The sequence below is a fragment of the Artemia franciscana genome, chromosome 21 (assembly GCF_032884065.1).
Source record: "Artemia franciscana chromosome 21, ASM3288406v1, whole genome shotgun sequence".
NCBI lineage: Eukaryota > Metazoa > Arthropoda > Branchiopoda > Anostraca > Artemiidae > Artemia > Artemia franciscana.
Window position 1 is genome coordinate 27,591,516 of NC_088883.1, and position 24,018 is coordinate 27,615,533.

The 24,018-nt window shown below is 36.6% G+C and overlaps 1 protein-coding gene across 2 annotated transcripts in view; it reads left to right on the forward strand.

Annotated features, from left to right (window-relative positions):
- The window catches only part of LOC136040737 (3-hydroxy-3-methylglutaryl-coenzyme A reductase-like), a 168,249-nt gene that overhangs the window by 24,045 nt on the left and 120,186 nt on the right, over positions 1-24,018 (forward strand). The window contains exons 1-2 of one of the 2 annotated variants that reach the window (XM_065725043.1): positions 1,325-1,429; positions 6,962-7,134. In XM_065725043.1, coding sequence (XP_065581115.1) covers positions 1,396-1,429; positions 6,962-7,134 — 207 coding nt within the window. In that variant the 5' untranslated portion in view covers positions 1,325-1,395. Of the gene's footprint in view, positions 1-1,324; positions 1,430-6,961; positions 7,135-24,018 lie in introns of those variants that run through there. The other variant, XM_065725044.1, reaches the window with a different exon arrangement.

Below are 24,018 nucleotides of genomic sequence, written 5' to 3' on the forward strand. Positions count from 1 at the left end.
AGTCTCTGGGCGGCTCTTATTAAAATCAGGAAATATAATTAATTTTCGTTATTGGCTCACCCGTTTTTAATTTTTTCTATTATTGCTCCCCCCCCCAAAAAAAATAATTGTGTACGTGCCTGATTTTTACAATGCGCTTTGATATGTTTGTAATTAATAAGAAAAAAGCCTAGAATTTGTAGCCAAACCAACTATGGCAAGTGGCTTTGATAGGGAGGGGGAATGGGCCTCCTACATTATTGTAAAATACCCTTTTTTTGTTTGCATTTCCATTGACAGTTTTTTTTGTATTTTTCTTGGGGAAAAAAAATGAAAAAACAAAATGTTTACCCCTTCCTAAATTTAAAAGCTACCTTTTGGCCCCTCCCATAAATTGTCGATAATTAGCGCCCACTACTTTTGATCGTAATCGGACCCTGTGAATGATAGACTGGTTATAGTAAAAATAGTCCTAGTATTTTTGGCAGTCTATTGGTTATTACAATTAGGCCTTTTTCCTAGCTTGGCTTCCCCTTCACCAAAGTGGGTCCTACTATCTTCAATATGTTGACCAGGGACGTAATTTGCTATGGGATAGGGGCAAATGCCTCCTCCCGGATCACAGTTTGCCTCCCCCCTCCAGCTGAAATTTAATTCTTTCAAAAATCTTGACAAAACTAAGATAAGCCTGCATAATTTAAGCATCCAGAAAAACGGGCCTGTTTTCTTTAATATACCTTTTTGACCATATTTGCTGTTTGACCTATGTAATTGGATGGATGAATAGGTTTAAGACCTCGTTCAAGTACTTATCTATATTAATTACTAAAGTAGGAAAACAGTCTTCCTTTCTCCTTCTGTCTTTTTTTATATACTATCTATTGCTCATTATTTATTATATTTTATATATTATTTATTATATATTATTATTTAGTATTTAATATTTATGATTTTTTATAGTTTATAATTTGTGTGTTCGGTTCCTGTGGTGTGCGTTTCTGCTGTTGCATTGGTGATTTCTTTTTTCACTATACCTTTACTTTTACGGTAATATATGACTCATTTTTCACTGTCATTTTTGCTTGATTTGAAATTTTTTTCCAACTTTGCCCCCCCCCCCTCAAGAATTTTTTTCAAGAAATGTTGACCTGGGTACTCTCCTGTAGTTTAATGAATAAAAGATGTAATACCCTTACCCTTAATCATTTTAATGTATTCGTTTTTGATAGGCAATAAATTAATTCCTTCCGAATATGGCACGTTTAAAATGAGGTAGGATATGGATCAATTTACATATGGTTGAAAGTGAATTGACCTTCTCATTTTGTTTTTTATTCTTTTGGTCACTGAACTGGCAATAAGATGATCTAAGATATGTTTTATCAGTTGTTCTAGAGATGTCTTACATGTGTCATTATGGAATTTAAAAATAGATTTATTAATATAGAGCGTAAGTTTTTGATTAGTTTAAAAGAGCTGACCTAGGCAACGCTTCGTTATCTAATATCAAGTTTTTCTGGAAACCTGGGTCAAGACAGCATTCAGGGGGATTACCGGGTTAGACCCCTCCCCCCCAAAAAAATTGTTGTCTTACATGTAAAAGAGTAACAAAAATGCTTATAATTTTTTTTATGTGTTTTATAAATCTTTTTTCGGAACCCCCCTCCCTTCCGAATAAAAACCCAGGATACGCTCTTGATCTGGGTAGCTAGTGTAGACCGCTGCTACCGTTCCTGTTTCTGTATTTGCCACAAAAAGACGCCAATAAATGGGCAAAAAAAGGAAGTGAAGATGGATTGTTCCATTTTCTGGGAGCTTTATCTAAATATAAATTTGAAAAGGAAGGAATCGGGTTTGCTAACAAAGATAGAAACAGCTTTCTAAAAACTCTTAGAAATAGTCAGATGAAGAGACTTTCTCAATAATTGAAATTGGGAAGACACATTTGGTGACCAAAAAACTGAACGGAAAACCGGAGAACAAAAACAGGTAGCAGTCTACGTTAGCAATTTACACTGCTAGCTTTCCCCTAGTTTTCCAGAAAATGTTGAATGTAGACGCACTATTAGCACTTGTCCTTAGTTTTGTTGCTTCAGGCCGTATGTGACAGCTTCAAGTTTCTGAGATAATTGCCAAAATCGTGCGTTTGGCTGTTATTACATGGATGACCAACAGAACTATGTAGATGAGGAAGATCGAATCAAAATGTGATTAATCGTACGTTGCCCTGCTAACGAAAAATTTCAGATGCCACGTTCGGGTGCGACATGACGTTATATGTTAAATTTTGTCATATGCTAAACTTCAGATACAACTTTTGGGTGGGACTGCGAAGTTATTCGTTATATTTCATTATACGTTACATTTCAAATACGACCTTTGGATGCGATAGCGACGCTATACGTTAAATTGCGTTATGCGTTACACTTCAGGTACAACTTTTGGGTGCAACAGCGACGTCATATGTTAAATTTCGTTACACGTTACGACCTTTGGGTGCAACAGTGACGCTTTACGTCAAATTGTGTTATATGTTAAGCTTCAGATACAACCTTTGGGTGCAACTGTGACGCTAAACGTTGAATTTCTGTCTTTGAGGTAAATTTCTGTCTTTGAGGTCTGTCCTTGTTCAAAATATCCACTGAATTGAATTCCTCTGTCTTTGAGGTAAAAAAAATCCTTATTGTTTCTGCTTTGTGTTTGTTTTATATATCCCATGCCCCTTGGCTATTCGGACATGTATCCCTCTCCCCCCTCTCAAATAAAAATGCTGCAGATTCGCCTCTTATAACAATCAAGATGTATCATGTTTTTGGTACAGCAAAAAAACTGAAATAAGATTATACATAAGATCAAAATAAGGTTATGTTAGGCCTGCAAATAACATTTATTTGTAACCTTTATCGGCATGATTGATTTTTCTGGTTGTTAGTTTTTATCTGAAATGCAATTTCAAGTTCAATAACATGTTCCTTGTACGGTTCCTGGCATATTCCCACGGAACTGCGATGCAAAGTACGCCCCCCCCACTGAACTCTTCTCGTGCCTCTGGGGGTACGCGTACTACAATTTGGGTGACACTGACTATAATATTAAAGAAAGCACAGATTCACATGTTTTTTTTAAAGCCTATAGGGTAAACATTTGATGATCAAAACTCTAAGCCATGTATTCTTTCAGTATATCAGCCTAGGTTTGCTTTGCATTCGTATTCTTTAAAAAAAATCATCTGGGTAGTGTTTCACCAATTTGTAATTTGGCTCTCTCTTACCAATACATCTTCCTGTCGATCCTGAAAATCAATTTTGGAACACCAACTTGCGAAAATCCCACTACGTCAGGTTTTGAAAAAAAAAAAAAACACCAATTCTGTGGCGGCTTTCACAACTATTTTGCCAAAATAATTGTGAAAGCCGAAAAAATTATCGCTTCTCAAAAACTGGGTTGTCACTTCATCAAATCTACTTCTGTATGATAAACATATGTACATAAAATTCCAAAAAATTATAAGAAAGCTCATTATACTTGCTGTGTATTTTCTATAATTTCTTAATTTTTAGACTTTAGTTTCTTGTGTGACACACACCACCATACCGTTTGCCTCAGGGGTGCAGGCAAACTAAAGTTGATCCAGTTGTAGATAGTTGTATCCAGTTGTAGGCCAGTTGTTGATCCAGTTGTAGGCTTGAGCCAAAATCAACGTGCACTAAGTATTTTTGTTTTATTCCCAGCCACTTTAAAGAAAAGGAGGAGGGATGGGAATTTAGATTATTATAGCTATTTTAATCGGAAATTGAAATTTTCTAGTGACTTTTTAAATGGTAAAAAGTAAACGGAGTGCATCCAGACCCATACTCCTTTTTTTGTCCTTGGGTACCTCCACGGTACCAGCACTAAATCTATAGGTAACTCTTTCGCTCAGTGTTACCAAAAGGAAAAATTAGGTTGAGATGGGACGTGTCTTATTAGGTTGACCAGAACTAAATCTTGAGGTAACTATTGAGGTAGACCATGGTACCAGGACCAAAAGGAACAACTATGTTGGCATGGTACATATCTTATTAGGTTGACCAGAACTAAATCTTGAGGTAGACCTCGGTACCAGAACTAAATCTATAGGTAACTCTTCCGCTCAGTGTGACCAAAAGGAAAAATTAGTTTGAGATGGGACGTGTCTTATTCGGTTGAACGAAACGAAATGTTGAGGTAACTCTTGAGGTAGACCACGGTACCAGAACCAAATCTATTGGTAACTCTTTCACTCACTGGGACCAAAAGGAAAAACTAGGCTGAGATGGGACGTGCAAGGATCCCAAATTATCGTGTTTGCTCATTCTTTAGAGATATATTTTAGTAGAAAAGATAGGGACGTTGCACTATGGTAAAATCTTAATATTGCAAGGATTTCAAATATTTGTAATGGATGGCACCAACTTGGCCCATGGCCTTGGTCTGGGGTAGATTTTGGATCTTATTAACATGTCTACCTTGTTGCGTCTTGCTTAAGTTAAACTCCTGCAAAGATTCTCAAGACATAATTGAGGTGATGACAGGATGCAGAATGACTCTGTACAAAAATAAGTTTTCATTGATTATATAGAACTCTACGCCCATGTTTGTTAGTTAGTTGTCCATTATTTCAAAACGAAATCAACAATTAAAGACTTTTTCAAAGCGAAACAGGTGGTCAGTAATAGACCTTGGTTGGTTGATACAAAGCTTAGTTGGAACGAGATATAATTAAAATACTTAAGGGGGTAGAGCTTTATTTATGAGTGGCCAGTTTATAGGCTGTGTTGCTATGCTCCGTGAAATTTTCCCCACGCAGTCTATGTTCACTGTGCAAGTCTCTGCTTAAACTCATTCCTGTGTCAATCGTACAAGACACCTGTATAAAAAATCGTCTATGAACTTCAAGAGAAGTAATTTTCCGTCAGATTTTCACCTAAACTTTCCGCGATTTTCGAACAAATTGTTCAAGAAAGTACTATTATCACAGAGACAAAAAGAATAAGATATAAAAATTTTTGTGAGACTAGATGAGAGCACTTAAAAGCAATTATTTTGTTTGAAGAGAGGTTCGCCATTATTTGTACGGCTATGAGGGAAATTCAAGAACATCCTGATTCAGATTCTGAATCTTCAAAAGGCTGTTCTTTGCTATCTGCTATTGAGAGCTACAGTTTTGTTGCAGCTATGGTAACTGCAGCTGTAACTTTCAGTAAAGTTTTTAGTCTGTCACACAATTTGTCGACATCTTTGCAATCAGAAACAATAGATCTCATATACTTTCTTAAACACACGGACGAACGTAAGAGTAAGGTAGAGAGAGGAGTGAAGCTATGTTTCATCCACTTCTTACTGAAAGTACTGATCTGTATCAAGATTAGAAATCAGCATTAGAGTGCTTAGATGAGCTCCTCCAAAACATACGTAAGGAAATAATTACGCAAAAACGTCAGAGGATCCTGAAACGCATTACCGACTTTCTGTGTTTATCCCATTTATAGACTACTTTCTGCAGCAGCTACTTCAGCGATTCCGTAGTTACAGATAGTTGCTGGAGTTACTGCAATACCTATATCCTCAGCACTGTATTTCCCTCGAGGAAGAAAAAACATCGGGAATATTGGGTACCCTGACTAATTTTTGGTATCTTGATGGAGACACCTATAGAGGAAGCTTGCAAACTGGGTTAACTCTGTGGAGGAGAACGTGGATATAGTCGGAAAACGTGGCACCAAACTTGTTCATAACCTGCTTAAAAGGACGTGTTAAGAACATTTTTCTCCTCTACACTGATTTTTGAAGATTGGTGCAGCAATTCCCGTCACTACGGCTACGTGCGAGCGTCCTGTTTTACCTTGAGAAGAGTAAAATTTTATACCCGAAGTGCCTCAGGTCAGGAACGGCTTATGGATTGGCTAAACGAGTTTTAAACATCTTTTGTTGGGCTTTATAAATTATTTTTGCAGGTTTTTTCTTTGAAATTTTCACTAGGCCTATGGTCTATTTTTCAATAAGAAAAAAGTTCGTTCTTGATTTTAAGAACCCTTTTTAATGCTTTTAGTTTATAAAATTCGGTTTTAGGTATTCTAAAAACTAGGAAAAGTCTTTGGGGAATTTAGAAGAGCTTTTCATACTTTGGGAAGTCCCCCACTTATACTTGGGGGGGGGTTAATTTTTTCAGGGACACCCCCTCCCCCCTTATGAGCAAACATATATCCCAAATTATAGATTTCCACTCTTCTCTTTCACTTGTCTTTGTCTTGTCTCACGCTAAGCTGAAAAAGACTAACGAAAAAAACGGTTTGTTCTCAAGTTTTACACAGCGTAAACTTGAGTGAGTGGCTTATAATTCGCAAGTACCAAAATTCCTTCCCCCTTCGGAAAATAAAAAGACAACACTCAAATAAAATTCTCAAATTTGGAAAGCCTTGTTTTCCACGGGGGTATTTTTCGGGGGGGGGGGGGCTATGTACCTGGGGGTATTTTAGGGGGGGACTATGTACCTGGGGGTATTTTCTGAGGAAGGTATATTTCACGGGGGGTAGTTTCTACGGGAGGGTATTTTCTGTAAGAAACATTTTCCTCGGTTGGGGGCAGGGGGAATAAACGCCGGCCATTCTTTTCCAACACAATTCCGATATGTTGGTGGTTCAGGTTTTTATTTGCTATTTAAAGTATAACTGTGGAACTATTTACTAAACAACATTCTGAATCACAATAAGGTTACAAAAAACAAAGAAAAACGACAATAGTTATTTTTGTAAGTCTCTTTCTCCAGGGCCCCGACCATGTGCCATTTTTACACCTTCCCTCTATGGGACAGACGATATTATGTTCAGTTAAAAAGAGGCATGCAACTCAACCTCTTTCGGTATCTGGTAGTTTAAAAAACCTCAGCTGATGTTAATACGGGCGCTTTAAATATGAGGTCTTCTCTTCACTCTATTATTGTAAATCATTATTGTTATTTCAGGAGTTCGTATGGGTATTGCCTCAACTGCTTTTGGTCACCATGGAAGACTGTGCGCATCGTATCCTTGGGAGGTCATTGTGGCAATGCTTACAATTACTTCAACATTCCTCTGTGGTCAATCTAGGTATCCTTTTAGGTCCACTTCGTTTCATGGGTCTTTGGATATTAACAAGGTAGGTATAGCTTTTTTTTTCTGTCCCTCTCTCTCTCTCTCTCTTTCTCTATCTCTTTCTCTCATTACTCCTCATTATGACTCCAAACGTAATAGTCATTTCAAACTGCCATTCCGCAAAGTAGCAACAAAAGAATGTATGTAAAGATTGATAGATAGATAGATCAGTGCGTTTCAAAAGCACGAGGGTCATATACACAATAAATAATCACTATAATATGGTTACTAATTGGTTAGCTTGAAATGATCAACCAATCAGGGACAATATTACGTCTTTATGGACCTTACATAAACCAGTATGGTAGGCTTACTTAGCCAATATGAATTAGAAAATTAGCCTGCGGGTTTTTAGTATTAGATTGCGAAAAATTCCGATTTGGAATTCGCTATAACCTACTATTACTATTACTAGTAACCCGCTACAGTACCAAGTCACCAGAGGCCAACACATCTACGGACGATCCTCCTCCATCCCAATCAATTCAAAACCTCCCTCTTTGCATTCTCTCAGGAAGTCTCCATTTCCCTAAAATATTTCTTAATGACATACTCTCAACCCTTTCCGTTCACTTCAACAACTCTGCATTCCGTTCAACAGCTGTTCTGTTGAACGGAAAAATTCCGATTTGGAATTCGCTATAACCTACTATTACTACTACTAGTAACCCACTGCAGTACCAAGTCACCAGAGGCTTCTTGAAGAGCTGTTCTGTTGAGGTTCTTAGAGCTATGAAAAATAAATTTAAAGGTCTCGATTTTCATCATGAAGGATAAAACATGGTCAACTCAGTTGAGTTTGCTAGTATAAAAATTTAAACTATGTGATTTAATGACAAGCATAAGTTGTAAAGACGGTTCCTATGCATAATGACCTGCAAATGATCTCTAATTTTTTAGGCTAGGGCTAGAAATAAGTGAAGATGAAAAGGTAACTTCGGGTAACGAAAAGATTGATCAGGTGGGCAGCTTCACTTACATTGGTAGTATTATTAGTAAAGACGGTGGGAGCAGTGAATTAGATAAAAGTAGAATAGCCAAGGCTCGGGGTGTTTTGTTTTTTACAGTTGAAAAGTTTGGAAGACTAGGAAAATAAGTTTGCAAACCATGGTTAGAATATTGAAAGCTACAGTGATGACAGTGGTCAAATGCGGCTCTGAAGCATGGGCGCGCCGAAAAGTGGATGAAGATTTGCTAGAAATTCTCCAGAGAAATTGCTCTGGGTACCCGGCTGACAGCCCGTATTTCAAACAGTAGGCTGCACAAAAATGTGGTTCAGTCCCGCTTTCTAGGGCTATAATGAAAGAAAGGCTGAAATGGCTAGGACACGTTCTGTGGATGAAGGATGACATATTGCCGAAGATTGTCCTTTTTGGCCAACAGTCTTAGGCTAAATGGAAAGGAGCCCGTCCTCGTTTAGGTGGGAGAATCTTGGTTTGCTTATGGAGTATATGGGGTATATTTGGTTGGTTTTTCTCTCTATTATAATTTAGAAAAAAAGATTTTTTCTATAAAATAGGACTTGAAAAGAAAATTAAAAAGTAGCTTTAAACCGAAGATAAACAGAAATAAAGTCAAAAAAGATTTAAGCCTTTAACTAGCATAAATCGTCGTCAACAAATAAATCAAAACGAACAGAAATCATAATATTTAACCGAGTCAAACGAGGAAAAACTGAGAGGATTGGGGATAACACCCGATGCCTTCTAAAGACCAGAGCATAATTTGCATGTTACTGACAACAATCCTTAATTTGAAGTAACTACTGAAGAAAAACAGAAAAAAAATCATATGCAGTACCCAAACAACGGTGTCTCCACTGCTAACGGAACGCAAAGCTTTTAATCACATTCCTAACAGATGACGACATCTATGAACATGATGAACAAGGCCTCAACAAAGCGGAGATTCAAAGTTCTGAAGTGGAAAAGTTTATATTATCAGAAAGTGTTTTCCTTAGTTTAACTGTTTTTCCCCTATTTCTACTTTTCGTAATCAAACAGTTGAGGTAACGAATATAAATAAGGAGTGACGTGGCTCAGCAGTAACAGAAACTCTAATAAAGGGAATTGGATGCCAATAGACATATAAAAGAATTGTTTTTATGCTGATTCCAAATGTATAAATTTTGTTAAGTTTAGTGTTACCCATCAAAGGCTATGAGCCTCAGAAAATTCTCCTGACTTTCGAAAAAAGGAGGGAAACACCCTAAAAGTCATTGAGTCTTAAGTAGAATCTCACTATCAGATTTAGCGTATCAGAGAAACCTGCTGCAGAGGTTTTAAGCTGTAAAATTGTAGAATTTTGCAATTTTTGCCTGAAAAAAGACCACAGATATGTGTTTTATTTGTTTTTTTCCTTGGTGTGATCGTATCGACCCAGTCAATTCAATTCAATTCAATTTATTCAAAAGAAAAGAAAACACATAACAACAATAATAATAAAGATCCTAGAAGCGAACTTGTTAAGGACCAAAACAACAAAAAACTGAAAATGAAGAAGAGAGAGAAAAAAAGAAAAGAGAAAACAAGGGTAATTAAAGCAAATTGAATAAACATTTAGAGAAATATAATATCAAGATTTTAGTACATTGTTATATAGCGTCCGAAAACTTGTGGATAGCTCGACACTGGAGGGTATTAAATTCCATTGAATTATAGATTTATAAATTGGGGATCGCTGGGCGGAACTAGAGATACACTTGGGGACAATGAAGGAACGGTTGGATGAACGGAGACAGTGGCCTTCAGAATTATTACTATTAAAATGAGATAATAAGTGGGGAGGGATATTTTTATGGTAAGCGGGGTATGCAAGGGATAGATTTAATTTTTTGATGATTTGTTCAAAAGGGATAATACCCAAATCGGAGTACAAGTCCTTGGTGGGATATAGTCGTGGCAACCGAAAAACTGCTTTGACGGCACGGTTTTGAGCAGATTTTAATTTATTGGTAACTGAAGGATAAGTATTGCCCCATACAGATCCGCAGTATGAGATATATGGGTAAATAAAAGAATAATAAAGGGTGACAAGGATATCGGGAGGAAGAAAATAATTCACACGATTAATTATACTTACCTGTCGCAAAATTATGGCTCTGATATAGGACACATGTGTTGCAAATGATAGGCAGGAGTCTATGTGGACACCAAGAAACTTGGCAACTTCGACCTGCGGGAGGAGATTGGTAGAATATTTTAGGCCAAGTGCTGGCTGAACTTCATTTTTTTTGTAAGGGGTTTGAAATAATACCACCTGACTTTTCTTGCTGTTAATGGTCATGCAGTTAACGAGACACCGCTCCTGTACTCTATTCAGAAGGGTTTGAGCAGAGGTGACGACGGATGGTAAATTAGGACCGGTGATGAAAAAGTTGCTATCGTCAGCAAAAAGTACTGGGTGCACTGATGGGCCCAGGTCCGTAATCAAATCATTAATATAAAGGAGAAAAAGTATTGGACCAATAACAGAGCCCTGTGGGACGCCCCTCCGGACAGGTAGGGGATGTGAAGTCACCCCGCCCAGTCTCACACTCTGTACTCTACCAGAGAGATAAGAGCCGAACCATGAGAAAGGAACTCCGCGAATCCCTAGGTTATTGAGTTTACTTAATAAAACACTGTGATCAACCATGTCAAAGGCCTTTGAAAAATCCAGAAATAAGCCCAATACAGTATTTAAGGTCAAGTTGGGAACGTATAAACTGTGTGGCGTCTATTAGTGCATGAGCAGTTGAAAATTTGTCAATCAACGAATCTGATGAATGATTCCCAAATACAAAGGGAGAAAGACGTCGGAATATAATTCTCTCGAGCACCTTAGATATAACTGGGAGAAGTGAGATTGGACGATAATTGCTTATCTCAGATGGATCGCCTTTTTTATGAATCGGGATAACAATTGCTGATTTAAATATTTCTGGGAAGACTCCATTGGTCATAGACAGGTTTGCTATGTGCACAATGGGTTCACAAATATAGGAAGATACGGTCCTAAGAAGCTTATTACTTATGCCAAAGAAGTCAGGTGTACTACTATTAGAGAGAGATTCGATAACTTGAAGCACCTCTTTGCGATCAGTTGGAGAGAAAAACATGGATCTGGGATTCTTGCTAGGGTGTACCGACTGTGAGAAGGAACAGGAGTTAGCATTTGGAATATTAGTGAAATAATTATTAAAAGCATCCGGTACTAAAATTGGGTCAATTAATCTGCCACTGATGTCCCTAAGGTTAATAGGAACAGATCTTGAATCCTTTTTTTTGAAAGGATTTCATTTATTGTAGACCAAATTTTTTGCAAGTTCCCTTTGCAGTGAGAGATTTTTGAATAATAATAATTTTTCTTTGCTTCCCGGATGAGTTTGGTATATACGTTTTTGTATTTTTTATAATTAGTCAGGTCAATAACGCTACTGGTTTTGCAAGCTAACTTATATAGGTCATTTTTTCGGTATGAAGAGATTATCAGGTTATTTGACATCCAGGGGCGTATATGGGTAGTTTTTCGGTTTAATTTACGAACTGGAAAGGTTGAACTAATAAGATCACTCAATCCCTGTGTAAAACTACTTGTGGCTGAATTAACATCCTGACAATCCAAAGTCTTGGACCAGTCGAAAGATTTCAAACAATCCGCGAACCGGCTCACGGATTATATATTCTATTAGACGTAGGGGTATTAGTTCTACGGGGTTGAGTAGCTGATAGGGAAGGTAAGGAAAGATAGATTGGAAAGTGATCTGACAGGTCAGAAAAAATTATTTTGGAGGACAGGTGGTTTCCCAGGGAAGTGGATACAAAAATGTTATCAATTAAAGTAGCGGTAGACCTCATAGAATCAACTCTAGTAGGAAAAGGGATTGTGGGAAGAAGACGACTTAAGGTAAATGTTTCAAAGAAGGTATCACAATCGTTGTTGTTGCTAACATTTAATAAATTACAATTGAAGTCCCCAAAAACTATTGCCTTCTTTTGTGGTAAATTAATAAAACTAGAAAATTCATCAAATTGATTACAAAAGAAAGGTGTCGGAAATGAGGGTGGTTTATAAAATAACGAAAAAATAAAAGAATTCTCGTCTACACTTATGTCGACGATTATTGAATAAATGCATCTATTATTTATAGGTTGCGAGAACAAGAATTCACAATCTAATAGTCTGGTGAATTTTAGACTTGATCGGATGTAAAGAGAAATGCCACCAGAGGACTTGGTTAATTTTCTTTCAATATGAATAGCTTGAAAGCCAGTGAGGGAAAATTCATTAGTATCATCAATTTCTGAAAGCCACGTCTCCGTTATTCCAATTACGTCGAAATGGCAGTAACCATTTGTTAAAATTAAATATTTAAAATTAGCCCACTTATCCCGTATGCTTCTGATATTAAAGCAAATTACATTAAGTTTGGTATCTTCCATTAGCTTAGGTTTCACATTTTTCACAAAATCAAAGTGTCGAGATATTTACAGTTAATTTGGTTTAAAGGGCTATCGGGGCTAGCTAAGGTGTTGGTGGACAGATTATTTTGGTCATCGTAATAATTAAAAACAACATTATTGCACAGTGATAAATTATTAAGAAACGTAAAATCTTGTAAAGTACTTGTACTTGTGTTTGTTTGACTGTTCATTTCTTAAGCAGTAGTTTCTGTGCTTCTGGACATTTATACGAATAACAGGGGTGGTCGGAGGAGCCACAGAGAGCACATTTCATGACAAGTTGACACGGGTTTTCTTTGGAGTTCTGGTGGTCTCCAGCGCATTTAGAGCATCTCGGGGAAGCTTTACAGTTATTTGCAGTATGGCCGTAGCACTGGCATTTGTAGCACTGGGTAGGCAAAAACTTGTACTCAGTTATAGGTAGACGCTCGTAACCAATAACAAGGGGATTCTCAGTGGCATAGTTTAGGTGGTCACGTGACTCAAACTTTAATCGAAAAGACCTCGTACTTCCTAACTGAACAACTTCTGTACAGTTATTAGCGAGATCGCATAGGTCACTTTTAGATGTTTCGTCAGGCACTCGGCGTACTATACCGAAAAAGGCAGGACTCTTCACTTTAGCATTAATGGATTGGTCTGCTTTGCTTAATGCATCTGCCAAAGTATTGGCGGCACCCTTGTCCGACAGAACTACTTGCCATGCATCCCTCCTAGGCCTCAAAACAACTATGCTTGAACTGACACCCCCACAAGCTTTATCCAGGAAATCTTTTCGAGCGTCAGGATTATTCAAGTTTTTTGGTGGATTTTTCACAATAACTGAATAGGACGGTTTTGCGGGTGGGGGAGGTTTCATATCAGGAATAGTTTGCACGACTGACCTTGCTTTATGGTGCTCAGCGAAGCTTTTAAATTCCATGTAGAGTTCATTAACCTTTCGAGTTAACGTAGCTGTTGTCTCCCCTGGCACACATGGGACCTGATCTGGCTCGAAAATCAGATACTGAGGTAGGCTGATCTTTTTCTCATCACAAAGATCAAAGGCTCGAACCATATCACTTACATTATCAGTCACTTTGGGGCGCTCAGTTACCCTAGTAATAGAGGCGTCAGCCCACAAAATCTTCTTTGCTTCAATTAACATTTCTCCTTTGAAAAAATCGCAAGCAATTTTTACAATATTATCAGCTGAACAACCTGCGTTTCTAGCCCGTGAAATGAAATTCAACACGGGATTCAAGACAAGTCTTTCACCTGGCATCATCCGGTGAAATGATCAAATTTCATCAAAATTCGTGGGCGGGGCCACAATAGTTGTCAGTAAAAGCAATAGCAAATCAGGTAGCAATACTCACGAGATGTATATTCAGAAGTTGCGTACACAAGTTTAATTATCAAAAATATCCAATTATTCAAAGCAAATTGTTCACAGCACGTTACACAACTTAAATAGTTGCGTACACGATTTTAATTATCCAATTATCAAAAGCAAATTGTTCACAGCACTATATAGCATTGTACACAATTTCAATAGTTGCGCAATGAAATAACCAAAAAATTACCCTCAACCAAAAAATCCTACTAAAAACGCCTGCACACTTCCCAGTATCCATTACTATATGTAAGCACTGGTCAAAGTTTGCAACTTGTAGCCCCTCTCACGGGGACTGTGGGGGAGTAAGTCGTCCCCAAAGACACAGTTATAAGGTTTTTCGACTACGCTGAATAAAATGGCTATCTCAGAATTTTGATCCGTTGACTTTGGGAAAATAATTAGCGTGGGAGGGGGCCTAGGTGCCCTCCAATTTTTTCGGTCACTTAAAAAGGGCACTAGAACTTTTCATTTCCGTTAGAATGAGCCCTCTCGCAACATTCTAGGACAACTGGGTCGATACGATCACCCCTGGGAAAAAAAAACAAAAAAAAAAAAACAAACAAATAAACCCGCATCCGTGATCTGCCTTCTGGCAAAAAATACAAAATTCCACGTTTTTGTAGATAGGAGCTTGAAACTTCTACAGTAGGGTTCTCTGATACGCTGAATCTGATGGTGTGATTTTCGTTAAGATTATATGACTTTTAGGGGTGTTCCCCCCTATTTTCTAAAATAACGCAAATTTTCTCAGGCTCGTAACTTTTGATGGTTAAGACTAAACTTGATGAAACTTATATATTTAAAATCAGCATTAAAATGCAATTCTTTTGATGTAGTTATTGGTATCAAAATTCCATTTTTTAGAGTTTTGATTACTATTGAGCCGGGTCGCTCCTAACTACAGTTCGTTACCACGAACTGTTTGAAAAAACATAAATTATTGCGTATATAAAATAGGTTTCACCCTCCTAAACACTTCGCCCTTTACGCTTAAGTTTAATTTTTATTCCTGTTCTTTAAAAGCGATTCCTGAAACACAAGGGTTGTTGAAGTAGAACAATTAAAAACTTTGGCTTGAAGAGCAAGGTGTTGAGGAGGGGGCAAACCCATCGTATACATAATAATGTCTGCTCATTTCAATGTTGCTCCTCACTTCGACCTGGAAAAACTATTTTTTTTATTTAAAAAATAGATCTAGAGGGTCTATATAAAAAAAGAGTTATCCATTTTCGAGTCAACTGCGAGAAAAGTAGAAAATTTAGTTTTTCCAAAATAGAATGTTTGGTTTTTCCAAAATCTTGCAGATACAATTTACTGGTTGCGATGCAACTTTTACCTATGCAACTTTTTATTCTAACATGTTTTGAAAAAAAGAGTTATGGTTTTTCTAGCCAACTGCGAGGAAAGTAGAAAATTTAATTTTGAGCATGACTGGAAATTCCCCATGAGTGCGGTAAAATTTAGCATTTTTCACGTCAGGGGAGCTGTATGACAGCAATTAAAACTTTAAATTTACATTTTCGTATTTTAAAAAAACTGGCATTCAAAAACATTTGTTTTCACAGTGCGAATACTGTATCGTGATTGTAAACAGTAGTGTAATTTCGTCAAAATCCTGGGGGGTGTGGGGGCAAAGTTGGAGCCAAGATTTCCCAAATCAAGTGAAAATGACAGCGAAACATAAAAAATGATACACATATTATCACAAAGACAAAGATATTAAACAATTCGTGGTAACGAACTGTAGTAAGGAGCGACCCGGCTCAATAGTAACCAAAACTCTAAAAAATGGAATTTTGATACCAATAGCTACATCAAAAGAATCGCATTTTAATGCGAATTTTAAATATATAAGTTTCATCAAGTTTAATCTTACCCATCAAAAGTTACGAGCCTGAGAAAATTTGCCTTATTCTAAAAAATTGGGGGAAAAACCCCTAAAAGTCATAGAATCTTAACGAAAATTACACCATCAGATTCAGCGTATCAGAGAACCCTATTGTAGAAGTTTCAAGCTCCTATCTATAAAAATGTGGAATTTTGAATTTTTTGCCAAAAGGCAGATCACGGATGCGTGTTTATTTGTTTGTTTTTTTTCCCCCAGGGGTGATCGTATCGACCCAGTGGCCCGAGAATCTTGCGAGAGGCCTCATTCTAACGGAAATGAAAAGTTGTAGTGCCCTTTTTAAGTGACCAAAATAATTGGAGGGCACCCAGGCCCCCTCCCACGCTAATTATTTTCCCAAAGTCACTGGATCAAAATTCTGAGATAGTAATTTTATTCAGCGTAGTCAAAAAACCTTATAACTATGTCTTTGGGGACGGCTTACCCTCCCACAGTCCCCGTGGGAAGGGCCACAAGTTACAAACTTTGACCAGTGCTTACATATTGTAATGGTTATTTGGAAGAGCACAGATGTTTTCTGGGTTATTTTTAGATTGAGGGGGGGGGGTTGAGAAGAGGGGGATATGTTGGGGGAACTTTTCCTTGGAGGAATTTGTCATGAGGGAAGAAAAGTTTCATGAAGGGAGAGCAGGATTTTCTAGCATTATTAAAAAAAAAACAATGAAAAAATAAATTTGAAAAAGCTTTTTCAACTGAAAGTAAAGAGAAGTATTAAAACTGAAAACGAACAAAAATTATTACGTCTATGATGGGCTCACCGCCTCCTAATACCTCGCTCTTTGCGCTAAAGCATTTCTAGTAATTTCACCTGTTTATTCTACGGCTTTTGTGATTCAGGGGTCATTCTTAAGAAATTGGGACTAGATTTAAGCTTTAGTGTAAAGAGCGAGGTACTGACGAGGGGGTGAAACCCTTCATATCTATCTATCTATCTATATATATAAAAATAAGTTGTCTGTGTGTGGGTCTGTCGGGTGACGTCATGTTTGTGTGTCTAAGGAATATAAATGACGACCGGGACACTCAAAGAGAAAGCGACCGGGACACAAGGAATGTTCGATTAGCAATCACCATCAACAAAGCACCGGGACACAAATGACGACCGGGACACAGGGAGTATAAATGACGACCAGGACCTAAGTAAAAAAAAAACTAAAAAAACTAAAAAAAAGGTAAAAACTACAAAAAAACTAAAAAGAAAAAAAATAATAAAAAACTAAAAAAGCTAAAAAACTAAAAAAGAAAAAAAAATAAAAAAAGGAAAAAAAATGAAAAATAAAGGAGAAAAACAAAACTAAAAAAAAATAAAAATAAACTAAAAAGAAAAAAAGGGGGAGAATCTATATATATACATATATAAAAATAAGTTGTCTGTGTGTGTGTGGGTCTGTCGGGTGACGTCATGTTTGTGTGTTGACTGACGTCATGTTTTCGACTGACGAAATTACAGACCGGGACATCGGGACACGACCGGGACACTCAAAGAGAAAGCGACCGGGACACAAGGAATGTTCGATTAGCAATCACCATCAACAAATCACTGGGACACAAATGACGACCGGGACACAGGGAGTATAAATGACGACCAGGACATAAGTTAAAAACCTAAAAAAAGGTAAAACTACAAAAAAACTAAAAAGAAGAAAAACTAAAAACTAATAAAAAAACTAAAAAAGCTAAAAAACTAAAAAAACTAAAAAAGAAAAAAAATGAAAAAAAAATGAAAAATAAAGGAGAAAAACAAAACTAAAAAAGTAAAAATAAAAAAAAACTAAAAAGAAAAAAGGGGAAAAATATAAAAATTTATTTCATCATATACCATTTCAAAAACGAATGTATATACAGACCGGGACACCGGGATACAAATGACGACCGGGACACAGGGAATATAAATGAAAACCGGGACACAGGGACACAACTACAACGGGGACGCCGGGGGGCACAGGGGGAGATATATATGAATGACGACGGGGACACAGGGAATGTTCGATTAGCAATCACCATCAACAAAGCTCAAGGGCAATCATTAGAATCATGAGGTATAACTAAAAAAACTAAAAACTAAAAAAAAGACCAATTCAAAAACGAATGTATATACAGACCGGGACACCGGGATACAAATGACGACCGGGACACTCAAAGAGAATCACAGACTGGGACACCGGGACACAAATGACAACCGGGACACTGGGAATATAAATGACCACTGGGACACAGGGACACAACTACAACGGAGACGCCGGGGGGCACAGGGGGATATATAAATGACGACGGCGACACAGGGAATGGTCGATTAGCAATCACCATCAACAAAGCTCAAGGGCAATCATTAGAATCATGAAGTATAGATCTGAATGCGGATTGTTTTACCATGGACCATTATATGTTGCATGTTCAAGAGTCGGTAAACCTGACAATCTATTTATATGCACAGAAAACGGGACAGCAAAGAATGTTGTATATTCGCAAGTTTTACGTAGTTAAAAACATATATATATATATATATATATATATATATATATATATATATATATATATATATATATATATATATATATATATATATATATATATATATATATATATATATATATATATATATATATATACTAGCTGTTGGGGTGGCGCTTCGCGCCACCCCAACACCTAGTTGGTGGGGGCGCTTCGCGCCCCCCAAGCCCCCCCGCGCGCGTAAGTCGTTACGCGCCGTATTAGTTACGCGCCATTGTAGTTATGTCCCTATGTCCCACCTGTGAATATAGATATATTTTATATATATATATATATATATATATATATATATATATATATATATATATATATATATATATAATATATATATATATATATATATATATATATATATATATATATGGGGACATGGGACATATATATTCGTCAGGATATTGTAGGGCATCGTAGCATCGATGAGTTTAAGCAATTCTTGTCAACTGATTGTTTCGCCTATAAAGAATATTATCTCGAGGTAAGAACCGATCACCGACCACAACGATTGCCACTTTGTTGATAGTTGCGTATCAGGAGGCATCAATTCAATTGCTGTTTTTAAACAGAAGCACTAAATTATTATTTTTGTGGAAAAGATGATATATATATATATATATATATATATATATATATATATATATATATATATATATATATATATATATATATATATATTTTCTTTTTAGTTTTTTTGTAGTTTTTACCTTTTTTAGTTTTTTTTCTTCTTTTGTATTAATGCTAAAGCCAAGGTCCAAACCTGGAGCCTCTCGGACCTAGAACCTGAAACATAACGCTTTACCAACTCAGCTACTTCGGCGTGAATACATTCGTTTTGAGCAGCTTCCTCGGGTGTTGCCATTGTAGGTTCTTCAGTCATTTTACAATTAGAAATTTCTCTTTCAACGGTCTTCTTACAATTAAAAATTTGTCTTTGAACGATATTCTTAAATACCTGTGTCCTGGTCGTCATTTATATTGCCTGTGTCCCGGTCGTCATTTGTGTCCCGGTATCCCAGTCTGTAATTTCTCCTTGAGTGTCCCGGTCGTTATTTATATTCCCTCTGTCCCGGTCGTCATTTGTGTCCCGGTCTGTAATTTCTCTTTGAGTGTTTTTTCTTTTTAGTATTTTTTAGTTTTTTACATTTTTTCTTTTTTCAGTTTTCTTTTTCTTCTTTATTTTTCAGCTTCACTATGAAATACATATCGCCGAACCTTTGTTTTTTTTTAACTAAAATCTGGTAGGCATTGATGACCTTATCCAAGTCAAGATCCCAAACCTAATCATCATCGCTATCATTTTCAGTTTTGATATGTTTTGACTCTCGCTGTCCAGGTGGATCTTCATCTAACTGCGCGGTTTTGCGTTCTTTAGCCTCAAGCCTGTTTCCTTGCTGTTCTTTTGATTCCTCGGCACGCTTTCTTTTCTGACTTTCTCTATCAGCAGCAAGTTTTTTGGCATAGACTCTTTGAGCATCTTCATCGGATATATATATATATATATATATATATATATATATATATATATATATATATATATATATATATATATATATATATATATATATATATATGCGAATATACAACATTCTTTGCTGTCCCATCGTCTGTGCATATAAATAGATTGTCAGGTTTACCGACTCTTGAACATGCAACGAATAATGGTCGATGGGAAAACAATCCGTATTCAGATCTATACCTCATGATTCTATTGATTGCCCTTGAGCTTTGTTGATGGTGATTGCTAATCGACCATTTCCTTTGTTGCCGTCGTCATTTATATATCCCCCTGTGCCCCCCGGCGTCCCCGTTTCTTACAATTAAAAATTTGTCTTTGAACGATATTCTTAAATACCGATATTGAACGATATTCTTATAAACACTGTTTTAGTTTTATTAAAAGACACTATTTAGGGGAGTACTTTTCATTAAATAACAGAATAATAACACTCAATCTGTTATTATAGTAAACTAGCTGTTGGTAAGCCCCCCCCCGCGCAAGTAAGTCGTTACGCGCCATTGTAGTTGTGTCCCACCTGTGAATATATATATATATATATATATATATATATATATATATATATATATATATATATATATATATATATATATATATATATATATATATATATATATATATATATATATATATATATATATATATATATATATATATATATATATATGTTTTTAACTACGTAAAACTTGCGAATATACAACATTCTTTGCTGTCCCATCGTCTGTGCATATAAATAGATTGTCAGGTTTACCGACTCTTGAACATGCAACGCATAATGGTCGATGGGAAAACAATCCGTATTCAGATCTATACCTCATGATTCTATTGATTACCCTTGAGCTTTGTTGATGGTGATTGCTAATCGACCATTTCCTTTGTTGCCGTCGTCATTTATATATCCCCCTGTGCCCCCGGGCGTCCCCGTTTCTTACAATTAAAAATTTGTCTTTGAACGATATTCTTAAATGCCTGTGTCCTGGTCGTCATTTATATCGCCTGTGTCCCGGTATCCCAGTCTGTAATTTCTCCTTGAGTGTCCCGGTCGTTATTTATATTCCCTCTGTCCCGGTCGTCATTTGTGTCCCAGTCTGTAATTTCTCTTTGAGTGTTTTTTTTTTTAGTATATTTTAGTTTTTTACATTTTTTTCTTTTTTCAGTTTTCTTTTTCTTCTTTATTTTTCAGCTTCATTATGAAATACATATCGCCGAACCTTTGTTTTTTAACTAAAATCTGGTAGGCATTGATGACCTTATCCAAGTCAAGATCCCAAACCCAATCATCATCGCTATCATTTTCAGTTTTGATATGTTTTGACTCTCGCTGTCCAGGTGGATCTTCATCTAACTGCGCGGTTTTGCGTTCTTTAGCCTCAAGCCTGTTTCCTTGCTGTTCTTTTGATTCCTCGGCACGCTTTCTTTTCTGACTTTCTCTATCAGCAGCAAGTTTTTTGGCATAGACTCTTTGAGCATCTTCATCGGCTTTTGCCATTGTAAGTTCATCAGTCATTTTAAACTTAAACATTAATAGATTTCTACGTTAACATATATGTCTTAAATATCTTTAATGACGTCACCGTCATAGCAAAAATGACGACAACTAACTTCATGACGCCAGTCGACACAGAAACATGACGTCACCTGATCCACAGACAGACAACTTATTTTTATATATATAGATAGATATAATTCTAAAATTGTCAGGTAATTTTCTATTTTGAAATAAAAACTAAAAATTATTGCTCAGACAACATAAATATTTTTGATATTTACATAATAGCTTTAGTGGTTCTGGACTGAAAACTAAATATGCTAATCAAATTGGGAATTGCAATCTTTTAGGTTGAAAAGGCAGTTCCATTGGAATCATGAGAATGGGTGGAATAAGAAAAGCCTCACCCTCAAAAGACCCTGTCAAGATTGTTGCCTCTATTACGTTATAACAGACATAACACGTCATTTGTGTCCCGGTGTCCCGGTCTGTAATTTCGTTAGTCGACAAACATGACGTCAGAGGACAAACAACTTCATGACGACATACAGCTCAATCCTTATAATGACGTCAGTCGACAAACATGACGTCAGTCGACACACAAACATGACGTCAGTCGACAGACAGACAAACAACTTATTTTTATATAAATCAAATTGAGAATTGCAATCTTTTAGGTTGAAAAGGCAGATCCATTGGAATCATGAGAATGCGTGGAATAAGAAAAGCCTCACCCTCAAAAGGCCCTGTCAAGATTGTTGCCTCTATTACGTTATAACAGACATAACACGTCATTTGTGTCCCGGTGTCCCGGTCTGTAGTTTCGTTAGTCGACAAACATGACGTCAGACGACAAACAACTTCATGACGACATACAGCTCAATCCTTATAATGACGTCAGTCGACAAACATGACGTCAGTCGACACACAAACATGACGTCAGTCGACAGACAGACAAACAACTTATTTTTATATATATAGATATATATATATATATATATATATATATATATATATATATATATATATATATATATATTCACAGGTGGGACATAGGGACACAACTATAATGGCGCGTAACTCATATGGCGCGTAACGACTTACGCGTGCGGGAGGCCTGGGGGGGCGAAGCTCCCCACCAACTAGGTGTTGGGGTGGCGCGAAGCGCCACCCCAACATACGTAATAAAACATGAGAATACAGAAGTTCGTTACGTAAGCTAATTTGTAAGTCTTATATCTAATGTCTTTTACTAATAAACATTCGTGAAAAATTAAAAGTTCTAGTTGCCTTTTTAAGTAGCCCAAAAATCAGATGGCAACTAGGCCTCCTCCCCCGCTCCTTTTTTCTCAAAATCACTCGATCGAAACTACGAGAAAGCCAATTAGCCAAAAAAATAAATATGCAAATTTAGCGACATTAAAACTTGAAACGAACAGAAATTACTTCGTATATGAAAGGGCTGCTTTCTCATCAACGCCCCGCTCTTTACGCTAAAGTTTTTTACTGTTTTAAAAAGTAGAATTAAGAGAAAGAGTCAAACTTTAGCGTAAAGAGCGGGGTGTTGATGAGGAAGCAACTCTTTCATATACGAAGTAATTTCTGTTCGTTTTAAGTTTTAATGTCGCTCCTTACTTCCCGTTAAAAAAACTTGTTTTATTATTTAATACTAAAGAAAACTGACCTGTTTCTCTGGATACTTGAATTATGCAGGCTTATCTTTGTTTTGACAAGATTTTTTGTAGAAATTAGAATTCAGCTGGGGGGCCAAACTTGGGTCTGGAGGAGACAGTTGCCTCCTCCTACTCCATAGCAAATTACGCCCCTTATTATAAATTATGTTCGGTGAGAGCCACGTATTACATACGACTCGTTTCTGTGGGTTTGATTATATTACGCATAGCAAATTACGCGCCTTATTATAAATGATATTCAATGAGAGCCATGTATTGTTATGTATTGTATACGACTCATTCCTGTGGGTTTGATTATACGCATAGCAAATTACGCCTCTTATTAAAAATTATATTCGGTGAGAACCACGCATTTTAAGTGACCCATTTCTATGGGTTTGATTATATTACGCATAGCAAATTACGCCTCTTATTTTAAATTATATTCAATGTGAATCACAAATTAATGTACCGCTTTTAATATCAGACCGTAGCTTCTTGAAGATGCTACAAAATGTTGGCTAGGATTTTGCTCTATTTCCACTAATTGCTTAGAAATCTTAGAAAATGTCTAGCTCTTTCAGAAGTGTACTCTATGAAAGAAATTGCTTTTAGAACAAAATCGGTACTATCATGAGCAGAAGACAATAACCTATAAGATGATTGCAACCATTTTTCGATGTATTTTCCTGTTTTCGAACGGTCCCATAGAATATTTTCAGCTACCTTAAATTTTTACAAGTTTTTTGTCAGAAAGGATCATTTCAGATCGCCCTAGAGACCAGATTGACAAGCTGGTATAATTAACCTGCTATTTCCGCCAATGAATAAGTGCTATTTGAAAGGTTTTTGACAATCGGTAATCTCTAGAGAATTGAGAGACAGAAGGCTACCCTAACTTCAATTTTGAACCTCGATGTTTTCAAGTTCACTTAATCAGGGTCTTAATGAATGGTACTTGTAATTCAACTGAA